The sequence below is a fragment of the Atta colombica genome, unplaced genomic scaffold (genome assembly GCF_001594045.1).
Source record: "Atta colombica isolate Treedump-2 unplaced genomic scaffold, Acol1.0 scaffold44, whole genome shotgun sequence".
In the NCBI taxonomy this organism is placed as follows: domain Eukaryota; kingdom Metazoa; phylum Arthropoda; class Insecta; order Hymenoptera; family Formicidae; genus Atta; species Atta colombica.
Genome location: NW_017259533.1, coordinates 358,248 through 371,204, shown reverse-complemented (window position 1 = coordinate 371,204; position 12,957 = coordinate 358,248). Strand labels below are relative to the sequence as shown.

The window sequence follows — 12,957 nt, the reverse complement described above, 5'->3', positions numbered from 1 at the left end:
ATATATATATATATTGAAATATTATTTTTCAACTGAATTTGGAAATACTTGATTTTAAAATATTCATTGTCTCTAATAAATAGATCATGAAGCACTTATATAAAAAAATGAATTTACTTTCTATTTTTATCGACTCTTGCAATTTATCACACTACAAATCATTTTTTTATATTTTTGTTTTTCAGAATATAATAAAATGAATAGCCACCATGAAATAACATTTGACATTTATTATAATTTCTGTTATGACTAGTAGTGTTTTCACATAAATTCACGCGATACTCATAGACAGGATGCATACATACATATATGGGAACTAAAATAAAGACAGCTCGAAATCAAATTCATCCCTTTCTATCACAAGTTAGCAATCTATTCATATAAGTCTATGATTAAAAAGAGGTCATGTGATCAAAATTGATGAATAACAAGTTCACCATGCTCGACATTTGACACTGCCACGTACCTAAAAGTACCTTAAGAGTAAAATGATATTCTCTGCGCTATGTAAAAGAATACACCCTGTGAGTGGCAGTTTATTGATGTTGAGAGCGACTAGCCATCAGAGATCCAATTCGTTCGGATTCGCATGAGCAACCGCATTCTCCTTAAATAGAACATCAATCTAAATTCATTCCAGGCATTCAAGGCAAGACCCATTAGATCACCTTACTGAATCTAGTAGTGAAGGACCAGAAAACGCCGCGATCGACTAAAAGCTTCGAGTTAGATCTCCTTAGTGGACATAAATATCAGACATTCACAAGATAAAAAAATCGAACAGAAAAATAATCAGTGAAAAAATCGATAAATTAAAAAAAACTATCGGTGTTTTCGATTAATCGATAAAAATCCATCCTGTGCAACTAATTTCGAACACTGTTTTAAGATTACTCTCTCATATGCTTGTGGTGCGTACGCTGATTGTTTAATTACCACAAATATATATATGGGATTTACGGTTTTAATGCTGATTCCAAATGGCGGATTTTTCGAGAAGTGTTTCTGTGAGCAAGGGTGAGCAACTCTCGGGAGATTGTCAGTCTTTTCCAACAGGAGATACAGGCGTAAATATTTATTTTAAGGTTCCTACTAGTGCTGCCAGACATGCCCCGCACTCGTGCATGCGCGTAGTCTAAAGCATCAATAGGGAATCCGTTCGTGAAACTAGCATTCTTAGTCACCCCAAAGAGAAATAGAATTATAAATGTATAGAAATTAGACATACCTCTTATTTTGAGGTAATTTCTACATTAACATTATTTATTTTATGAGAAGCTGATTCGGCATATCTTGATAAATTATATCGACAATATTTAAGCAAAATATTACAAATTTTACACCAAGCTTTATTGTCATTCTCTGTCAACCAACCTTTAAAGATATATACCTTAAAGATATCAGTCTAACCAAAATCTTTTAAATTTTTGGATACATATCTTTTTTGGAATCTTTTTCCTGATCTCCATTACGATTCATTTTCTGACTTAAAATATTTTACTTTATTTCTATTTTCTTCTTGGAATTCCTCGCACCTCCTGTCCAGTTTAGCGCGCAGATTTTCACATCTTACTTTAACCTAACCTAATGGTTACAGCACTGCGCGTTAAGCTACAAACAACGCACATGCGCGAGTGCGGGGCATGTCTATCCTACCCGGATCAAACCCGGGATCTCTGATATAATAGACCAATGCATCTGCTATGTTTGTGCTCTGCTAAATTCTTATATTGTAACGTCAAAAGTGGGAAAATAAATAATAAAAATTCCTAGAAAATATATTAATATGAAAATATTGGAAGTACGAATTAGTTTGATCCGTTCAAAAATACATTTATTTCAAAACAAAATGAATGAACAGATCAAATTAAAGTATTGTCCATTGCTACTTACTACTTTTTCCCATCTCTCAGGCAATTTTCGAATTCCATCTCGAAAAAATGATTCGTCTTTGGAGGCGATCCAATTTTGGAGCCAATTTTCGACTTTTGCGAAAGAAATGAACCGGTGACTTGCCAAATCGTGCTACATGTTCCTTCGGAACAACCAGTAATCAGAAGGAGCAATGTCCGAAGAATACGGTGCAGTAAAACATCCCATTTGAGCGTTTCTAAATATTTTTTTAGCGACTTTAGCGACATGAGGCCGAGCGTTGTCATGAAGAAGAATAATAACTTTATCATGTCTTTGCTCGTATTCCGACCGTTTTTCTCGCAATGCACGGCTCAAACGAATCAATTGTAGCCGATACCGATTGCTCGTAATGAAATCGCTAGGTTTCAGCAGCTCATAGTAAACAAAACCCTTTTTTTTGGTACCACCAGATACAGAGCATGATCTTCGAACCATGAATGTTCAGCCGTGATGTTGATGTTGAGGTCGATGGCAACGATTGACCAAGCTTAGCATAGTATTTTTTCTTCTTGGGATTGTCATGGAATATCCAGCCTTCTCATCTCCAGTCACAATCCGACGCAAAAAAACCTTTTCTCTGTTTTCTTTGAATCAGCTGTTCGCAAGTGAAAAATCGCCTTTCAACGTCTCTCGGTTTCAGTTCATAAGACACCCAATTTCCTTGTTTTTGAATCATTCCCATAACTCTCAATCGTACAGAAACGACTTAGTTACCTCCAATGATTCTGCAAGCTCCTCTTGCGTTTGACTCTGATCTTCTTCGAGTAATGCCTCTAATTCTTTGTCTTCGAATTTTTTGGCTGTCCAGAGCGAGGCTTGTTTTCAACGCTGAAATCTTCATCTTTGAAACATCGAAATCATTCCCTACATTTATCAGTTAGAACAGTGTCAACATAAATTTCGACAAGCATTCGATGGGCTTCAGCTGCACTTTTCTTCCAATTAAAGCAGAAAATCAAAATCTCCCGCAAATGCTGCTTGGTTAACACAAAATTCGACATTTCAAACACAGTAAAAATCAAAGTTTTTGTATGAAACGCAAAGCGATAACTGAATATTATTAGCAGATGTTTAACTTCTTTGAAACCGCTAAAATCAGCTGTCACTAACCATTCACAACAGCCATCTTTAGGGAAACAGATCGAACTAATTTGTACTTCCAATATATTTTATAATGAAATAACTTACATATTTATAATCGATAGAATCAACTTGTAAATTATACTAAAAATTCTCCTTTTATATCGATAATTAATAAATAACCATATATTTGGAAATGAATTATGAATAACCAAAAATGAAATAAGCTATGTTTACAATTATAACAAATTAAACAACAACAAACAACAAATTTCAATTAAAATTAGAAAAAATTTTTATTATGTGTTATTATTTCCTCGTTTTTGACATTACAATCTAAGATAGTAGTGATAAATGAACAGTCTTATAAACACTGTTCAAACATTTAAAAATGATTACTTAAAAATAATATAAATTATAATGTTATTTATATTATCAGGAGACAAGATAGTATTTCGAGTGAATATACCATATCTTTTTATGGTATGTATTTATGATTCTCGAGACCCTCCGGCCTATAACATTATCGCATTCACGCACACCCACATATATTCACAAATAAGTTAATATAAAAATATTATATAAAAATTATTGAATTTAAGCTGCAGTAATACATGCAGCATGACATTCATTGTTATCGTATTGTCTGAGACATGTGCAGTGGCGTCAACATTAACTCAAAAGCAGCATCTTTTAAATTTGCACCGCGTAAATTTGCATCTTGTAGATCAGAACCAGATAAATCACAGCACTAAAAAAATAGCATATGTAAGTACATATAGATATAGTAAACGAAGGAAAGTATTTAAGGAATGTATTAAAATTTTTAGTTTCATATAGTACGACGAAATCAAAATACCTCTAAATCGGCACCGGCTAAAACAGCTGATCTCAAAATGCAATTCCTAAGAATAGCATTCTTTAATGTAGCTACTCGGAGGTTGACGGCTGCCATGTTACTGCCTTCAAGATTTGCACCTTTCAAATTTACACCTTCCATATTTGCTGACAAACCACCAGGATCTTCAAAATTACACGAATGCAGATTGGCTGCAGCTAGATTTGCACATGACATTTTTACGCACACAAGTTGTGCGCCTTGCAAATTGGAATGGGATAAATCAGCGCGCTCAAAGCAACATCCTGATAGATTAGCACCTGCCAGACTACAGTGATGCATAATGGCGTACTATAATATAATGAAAAGCAGGTAAACACAATGAAGGATTTTTGTTAGAACTATTTCTATCATCTAATTTGTTAGAACTATTTCTATTATCTGATTTGGTCAGTAGCACATAATATGATTTTATTATATGTAAATACTTTAGAAAAAATTCTAGAAACACACCATACAATTATAGACTGAGCGCTACATCTGACGATTACGTTGAAGAATCGCATATAATCTAATGCAAAAAATTGCATTATACGTTAGCTTATTTTATCCTTTAAATTATGAAAATTGCATTATACATTAGCTTATTTTATCCTTTAAATTATGAAAATAAACGTACCTTAAAATTAATATTTCTAAGATCTAATTTCGAAAGATCGGCTCTTACAAAATCAACTCCTTGGAATCTAAGTTCTGCGTTAGTTGATGTAGACATAATTGCTTTAAGTACATCTTTGCGAGTTAGAGACACAAGACCCTCTTTTTGCAGTTCTTCTTTTTCTAACATTGTAGTAAGGATCCGAATAGCGCCTTCAATGCCATAAAAACAAGCTTCTGCCAAAACTCCTGTATCAAAACATTAGTCTTACTATAATAAATATGTCAGTCGTATAAAAACGTAAATAAGATTCATATATACCAGCTACGTTAACATTAGAATCAAGTATTATTTGATCATGTCTCAAGTAATTTAACAATGGTTCAAAATAAGTAGGACTTCTATCAATTAGATATGCTCCACTATGATCCTGTCTACTTGGTTGTATAGCATGCTCACTATATCCAGTTTCTGTAAACATTCTGTATAAAATGTTGTATTATATTATTACATTATTTTATAAAATAATTTTCTCTTTTTTCCTCATTCATACTACATTTAATATGTAGATTTGATATTCAACAACTAGTTTTTATACTTAAATTATTGTAAATTACCATAGATTTCATTCATATTCAACTTTAAGCCTTAAATCAACCAATGTTAGTTACTAATTATAATTACAAATCGTATTATAAAAGTGATGATACTGAATGTAGGATATTCATGTGAGTATATCGTTTTATTATTTAAAAAGTAATCAAGATATATCCTGCCCAAAAAGTACCCGGAATTTTTTAATGAAATGCAAAATTTTAAATTTTAAAATAAATTTATTTTATTCCTTTCAAAAAAATCATCATTCGAGGCTATATGTATACATGTGCAGCGAGTACCTCTTAACACTCGTAACATTTTTCATAGGCTGCTGAAGATAATAGCCTTTAGTCCCTTCGTCGAATTTTTTTTTTATGGAATCAATCAAATGAAACTGTTTTCCTCGTAGTGATAATTTGTGTTTTGAAAACAAAAAAAAGTGCCATACGTGGTGAATACAATGCATGGGCGATATTTGTTATATGTTTAGTCAAAAAGTCACGTACAAGAGATGGCATGTGTGACAGCGCATTATCAATTATGCTTTAACCAATTGCGCTTGAATTGGCTTGAGCACAGTGCGGTCCCATAGTGCGGAATTGGCGCAATGCGGAATTAGCGGAATCATGATTGATCGTGGCTTCATTCCGCCGTTTTCTATTGCGTAAATTTATTTCTTTTGCGGATTCCGCCCAATACTTGCCTGTATGCGCGTGCCTGTATACTTATAAAAATCTCGTTAAACTGATTTAAGTGTCTTCTATAAGCGCATCTTCTTCTTTTTCTTATTGGTTAGTGGCTTCTGCCTCTCATATATATTGAACGAAGACAATACGGCCAAATCACGACGTTGAATTGTACATAAGCATTCATAGATGGATAATGTTGTACTGCAGGTTTCGGCGTTGCGAAGCGAATAATTCGCCGTTGAAAACGAACTTAAAGAGGCTCCGTCTCTCGCGGCGAGAGGCAAGTGACGTAAAGCCGTTGGGACGGGATAGAGAGTCCGGGCCCGACGCAAGCGCACACGCGCTTGGAGAGTACCGCGAGTTGACGCGCTTGGGGAATACCGCGAATGTTTGAGTTATAATAGGCGGTATAATAGGCAGGTGAGACTAAAGCTTGCAAACAGGCGATAAATTTTTGCCGAGGGCTTGCGTAAGGCGGAGTTTATGACTTCAAGAGGATTCGATGTTCGATGTTAAGCTTTGAAGTGCCGTACGAAATGGAAGGACATGAGGTTCTGTAATAGAGCAAAGGAAAATTATATAAGCTAGATCTTGAGAAGAGAAGCCAAGGGCAAGAAGGATTATCTATCAAATTTTTTCAGAAAACTTGAATTGGAATTATAATGATTGCTTTTCAAATGATTGATAGTGGTGATAGACATGCGGGAGAGATGAAAGTCATAAAACCATGATTTACCATTTTCAGAATAGAAGTTTTCAAAGTAATAAACACCCTTATTACGAGATGTCCTTCTGATGAAACTCTCAAAATTCAGACATTTTTTTTAGGAATATGGAATAAATCGGAGCTTTAAAGTTAATATCCGAACTCTCGCGTATTGCCCTTTTGACTAATTGATCTACGATCTCGTTATCTTGTATACACAGTGAGACGGGATCCAAATCCATGGCCATGAATATATTTCTAAATTTGGCCTCTTCAATTAATGCACGTATATAGTCAATGATATAGTTTGTATCTTCGCAGAACGTCGAGAACGCTCTTTGAATCTAAGATTACAATGCGATTCAAATTTCTGTGAATAGCTATAGACAATTATAGATGGCTCAAGCTTCAATCGAAAGAAGCGGAAGAGGATATTAAATGTACAACTTTGCTTCCGCCGTTTTTTTCTCTGAAATTCGAGGCTTTATTGTAAAAAACTGATTATACATTTATGATTCAAAGTATTGTCCATCACTGGCCACTACTTTCTCCCATCTTTCGCGTACGAATCCCGCGTCGAAAAAACTGTCATCTTTTGAGGCTATCCACGAATCGATTCAATTTTTTACTTCTTCATAAGACCGGAAGTGCTGGTCAGCCAGGCCGTGTGCCATTGATCGAAACAAGTGATAGTCAGAGGGAGCAATGTCTGGAGAATATGGCGGGTGGAGTAGGACTTCCCATTTCAACGTTTCCAAGTATGTCTTGACCACTTTCGCAACATGGGGTCGAGCATTGTCATGCTGCAAAATCATTTTATCGTGTCTCTCGTAGTATTGCGGCCGTTTGTCTTTCAATGCTCGGCTCAAACGCATCAACTGCGTTCGATACTGATCGCCTGTGATTGTTTCAGTCGGTTTTAACAGTTCATAATACACTACGCCGAGCTGGTCCCACCAAATACAGAGCATGACCTTGGACGTCAAAATCACCGTTCTTGAAGCGTTGAAACCACTCACGATACGTTCTTTCACTAATAGCGGCCTCACCATAAGTATTTGAGAGCATTCGATGAGCCTCAGCCGCAGATTTCTTCATATTGAAGCAAAAAATTAAAACCTCCCGCAAACGACGAGAATTTGGCTCGTAAACTGACATTTTCAATCGAGAATAACTTTATGATGCAGACACAAATCGACTAATGTTTCTATGGGATTATATTGACAGATGCCCAAGTTTATAGTATGACGTCTATGATCTATTTATTTCGACCACCACTTACCGCTAAAGCCATCTATAGGAAAATGGCGGAAGCAAAGTTGTACACCTAATAACTTGAACATGTATTACAAATCAAGCTGGGAAAAGTAAATAAATAACAGAGCCGACGAATGTATCCTCCTCAGATTTAAATCCATCCATATGAAATACGATAGCTTGAGAGATCAGATCTCTAAACAAGACTCGTCAAAGACGACTAATTGGGGAGGTCCAGAGCGGAAGAGTTTAAGAGCTTTAGGCGAAGGTTTAATATATAATTTTTGCATGTAATAATAGAATGAAAGGAATTCTGAAAAACAGAAAGAGCGGGGGTAATATACATATCATTTTTATACTGCCACATACGGAAAAATATGATTGCTGACGGGAAATTTTTTAGTAGATATGCATATCGTGAAAGGATTGTGGCACAGATTTCAAGAGTTTTGTTATGACAGGATGATCCCGTAAAAATAACTTTGAGGAAGTATATGGAGGCCAAGAATTTGAATGTACAAAAGTTTAGATTCAGTATGTTTAGGTAGATTAGATTCAGCATTCATTACATTATTTGGAGTGGATACGCGATAACACACAAGCAAACTAATCGCAGCGCTTGGTTTTGTAATTTTCCAAGATCTTGGTTATTGTTCAAAGCAAAGATAAGAGAAGCATATTCGTAAGAAATTCGAATCATAGAGTTATATATATAGAGAAGTTAAGAAGGGCTAGCGCCCCATCAAGTAATTCTAAGGGCGGAAATAATAGTTTAATTTTTTCCTTTTGTTAATTACATATGCCATATGTTGCTCATCTGAAAGTTTGGGATTCAATATTATATCCAGAAATCTAACTATTGAAGAAGGGAGAATATCAGTTTCTCCCAGTTTAAAAAACAGTTAATGTGGGGATTCTTATACTTTTTGAAGAAAATCATCAATTGAGTTTTTGAGGAGAAGATCTCAAGGTCTCTGTTATTCATGAAGGATCGAAAGGTTATTTAAGGAACATTCTATTGATTGTTGAGCGACTCTGATGTTAGCGTGGAAGGAAAAGGAATATGACAATGTCATCCGCAAATTGAAGCAAGTGTATCAGATAATAAAGAATCGTTGATATCTCTAAGGTAAATATTGAAGAGTGTGGAGTCGAGTACTGACCTTTGAGGGGTGCCTTTATGCGAGTGATGAAGAAAAGAGATCCTCTGTACCACAAATTATAATATTGATGAATTTAATAAAGAAGGGAAAAAATTGATGAGATCTTGGATTAATATATGAGATAAGACATTGTCAAAAGCGGATTTAATATCTATGAATGCAGCCACAATGTCCTGATGAAGAAGATAGGCCTTGTGAATGTAAGCGGACAAGATAGTAAGATTGTCTTGGGAGGACTTAAATTTCCTAAATCTGAACTGATTGATTGGAAATAGGAAAATGAGAGGCGAGGAGAGTGACTTAGAGAGCCAATAAAGTCTATTCAGAATCATACGCTCTAGGAGCTTTAGAATACAGGATGTGAGTGATATAGATCGATAGCACCATAAGGCTTTTGAAATTAAGTGAACGATAGAATGTGACCATTGAACGGAGAAAGTGGAAGATGAAAAGATGAGATTTAATAAAGAGTAAGCAAGAAAAAAGTTCATCCGGGAGAGGCGGTAATCTATACCGTCCAGGTTGAGACTGGAAGATATCCTTATAACATGGGCGGTTCTGATTTCGTTAAGAGAAAAACGATGAGTCAAGTAAGAGATTTCGGATGTCCCTATCAGAGACAGTGGGTGTCCCCGAAGAACATGCAGGAGGACAGAATTTATTTATGATTTCTTTCTTGAATTTGAGAGATTCCGTTAATTGAAAGGTTATTAATGGGGAGAGAGGACGAAATGAGATGGCGGTTTTTAAAACGTTTGAGCATGCGCCAGACTTTCGTAGAGGGAATGCGAGAGCTGAGATTTTCGTAAAAAGTTCTCCAGCCCTTTCGCTTCTTCGAAACTCTCTCGACCGACTCCCGATATGCTTCGTAGTTTTCAGTAATTAGAATTTAAAGATATGCGGTCCGAGACCTCATCACATTCTAGAGTCGACCAGAGTGTAGGGGGAAGAACCCGAGAGGAGCAATCACTAGGGATGTATTGTTTACTGTTATTGCGAGAGTGTTTAGAGAGTAAATGATTCCCAAATGCGGCGAATAAAAGTGTTGTATCTTTCTTCTGGAAAAACTGAAAAAACACTTTCCGAGATCTCATCAACAATTTTCTGTGCATATTCCGCTAATCAGTGGTTTACACACAACTATTGCTCGCGCGTAAGGCAAATTTTATTAGAGAAGAAAGAAATGGATTTAATTTGCAAATTGATATTGATAGAAATAGGGAAGTGATCGCTGCCCCATGGATCACACCCGACGGACACATCGCAGAATGAAATATTTGAGGAAGAGAACATGAGATCAATAGTGGAAGGGGCTCTTGATGGGATGATTGAAAAAAGTTGAAATGGAATCAGGATTAAGACAAGAGAGATTATAAAAGTCTGTCAAATCTGCAAGAAGAGAGCCCGCAGAATTGATTCTAGGAGATCCCCAAAGAGGATAGTAAGTTCCAAGGAGAAGAACAGAATTAAAAGAGTTGATAAAAGAAAACAAAGGGTTCGCGATGTTTTTAGAAAAGGGGATATTGAGATGAGGATATACAGCTATGATTGTGAGAGGAGAATCCTTAAAGAAGACTTGAATAACTAGCATTTCGATTGAAGGAAAAAAGATAAGTTTCCCAAGACTTGATATTTTATTGAACTACGTATGAGGACTGCCATATCTCTAATGTCTTTAATAATATTATTTAAGCGTAAACAATCAAATCGAAAAATCCTGAGTAGAATTAAGGCATGTTTCCGTAAGAATAAGAATATTCACATTTTCAATAATTTTTTCAAGTTTCTTAGAGGCAGCACCGCGACAGTTCCAGAAAATTAATTTAATGAATTGAGGATTACGTTGAGGCAGAGAAGAATAATGATGAAGATTATTCCATTTTGATTATTATGAATCAATTGACCAAGCATCTTGGATTTGTCGTAAGTAGTTGCCAATTTATGGATCAAAAGAAGATGAAGGAATATTGCCAATGATTTTCTGTAGCAGATTAGAGAGGATAAATACGAGGTTTATAAATTCTGCGATAGAAGAGTTGGGGGAGAAGATGAAAGGGGAGAGGAGGGGGGGGGGGGGGGGGGGGGGAGAGAAAAGATTGATAGGACTATCCGAGGAGTGGGGGGAGAGAGGAATAGAGGGCTCCTCATCTGCTATCAGGTATGATAAGGCAGGACCTGTGGGCATTGCGAAGATCTTCCGAAGGATCACCATTGAGCCCTCCTGGGGGGAAGCTGACAGGATAGTCGGGACGTTGAGGTTAAATTCTGTAGCGTGATTGAAAATTCTTTGGAAGAGAGGCCCGTACTTTGTCGCTATAGGATTGGATGGGTTCGAAGGTTTGCAGGTGGCCAAATTCTGGGTTGATCCGAATAAATCATAAGGGTCAAAGAAATTTGAGAGGAGAAGAAAAAGAAAAATGGAAAGGGGAAAAGGAAGAATTCTAGAAACAGCTATGTAATATCTGGGAAGGAGGGAGGAAAAAAGAGGGGTGAAGGAGGAGAGAGTGAAGAGTAATTTGCAATGGAACCAAGTCTGTTGCGAGCCTCAACATAAGAGACATTTTCAAGAGCTGCGTATTGATATACCTACCTCTGTCTGAGATACATAGGGCATTTATTAGAAGAAGGAAAATGATATTGACCACAATTACAGCATTTGGGGGGAAGATGATGACGAGAACAATCCTCCAATTTCACATGCTTGCTTTGTCCACATTTCACACAGCGAGCTGTGCTCTTGCATTCTGAATCGACATAACCGAACTTCAAACAAGCGAAGCACATTAGAACACGAAGGATATATGGAAGCATCGGGAAGAAAGCATGAAAGTGAGTGCACGAGGAAAATTCTGGTTTTGGAATTTAGCCAAGAAGGGTTGCGCGAGGATAAGCTTATCTTTTCCATCTTTTCGTACCTTGCGAGAGAAATAATCTTAATCGGAGAGGAGAACTCATTGAATATTGTTTCTTCAGAAACAACTTGCGCCATATTTTTTTATAATGCCAGATCGCATGATTTTAAAAGAGGGGATAGCTGCTTCGAAGTTATGTGCTTCAAGATCCGTGTACAAAGACTGTTGGCCTTCTCAAAATTATTGAGAGAGACCAAGACCTTGTTGCAGCCTGCTAACTTAACCTCAACTAAGAAATTATTATCGACCAACTTTAATACAGTACGGCTAACTGTGATTAGATTTAAACGAGCATTACTTGAGTTTTTTTTAAAAGGATCACAAATGGCAAATCTTTAAAGAAGAATATCTGCAATTGTATCCAAAGGATTCGTCGGCGACCTGTCTTTGAGCTGAGCCTTCCGACTTATGGTAGAAGTTCCCCTAACAAACTCTCTTCCTCTGGTGGGCGCTTCTTGCTGACACGACACGAGACCGTCATCGTTCTCCTCGTCACGAGTGGCCGAAGAAGTCGTATCAGCGTTTCCGCTAGAAGTCTTACTATTTTAAATCCGGATCTCCCATGGATTTCATAGACTCGAATGTCAGATGACATAGACAGCTCCCCATCCCCCTCTAAAGAAAGGGAGAAACGAAACCTTTTGAAGTTTTTCGAATAATCTTGCAGCGAAAGAAAGGTTTTACTTGCCGAAACTTCATCTATAACAGTGCGTTGATTATTTTCTTTATTGAGTTTCTTACCTTTCCCCGCGACGTGACGAACGAGGACGTTAACGGCAATACCCCAACAAGTTGCATCACTTTAGTGTTGTCTAATCTAATTGGCAATGGCTCTGGATGTTTTATTAATGTTATTAATAAAAATGTCAAATTTCTCTAACGAGATCTTCTTGACGAGAACATAGCTCGAAAACGCGATAGGATTATCGGTCTGCTTATCATCCAGATTCGAGTCTGAGAGACCCGCGGGGGGAGGAGGGGCATTCTAAATAACATATAAGTTTTAATAAATTGTAATAATAGTGTACCCCTCCTTTTAATCCAGAATAGTATAAATCATATTAAAACGCAACAGTTTACGAGATATTTAATTGTTTACGATTTTTTATGCGCATTATATAATAAACCTTCCCTTCATAAACT

At 36.4% G+C, this 12,957-nt stretch overlaps 1 protein-coding gene and 1 long non-coding RNA gene across 2 annotated transcripts in view; one reads left to right on the top strand and one right to left on the bottom strand.

The window, feature by feature from the left end:
• Positions 1 to 217: 217 nt before the first annotated feature.
• LOC108691249 lies at positions 218 to 7,498 on the top strand. Its single transcript, XR_001931924.1, has 3 exons — positions 218 to 1,120; positions 6,465 to 6,466; positions 7,486 to 7,498. It is a non-coding gene; the product is annotated as an uncharacterized LOC108691249 (long non-coding RNA).
• LOC108691247 (BTB/POZ domain-containing protein KCTD9) overlaps positions 3,598 to 12,957 on the bottom strand; it is a 52,931-nt gene continuing 43,571 nt past the window's right edge. The window contains exons 4-7 of the mRNA XM_018198918.1: positions 4,812 to 4,972; positions 4,512 to 4,738; positions 3,854 to 4,183; positions 3,598 to 3,745 (exon numbers count right to left, since the gene is read on the bottom strand). Of these exons, the coding sequence (XP_018054407.1) occupies positions 3,629 to 3,745; positions 3,854 to 4,183; positions 4,512 to 4,738; positions 4,812 to 4,972 (835 nt within the window). The 3' untranslated portion in view covers positions 3,598 to 3,628. The remainder of the gene's footprint in view (positions 3,746 to 3,853; positions 4,184 to 4,511; positions 4,739 to 4,811; positions 4,973 to 12,957) is intronic.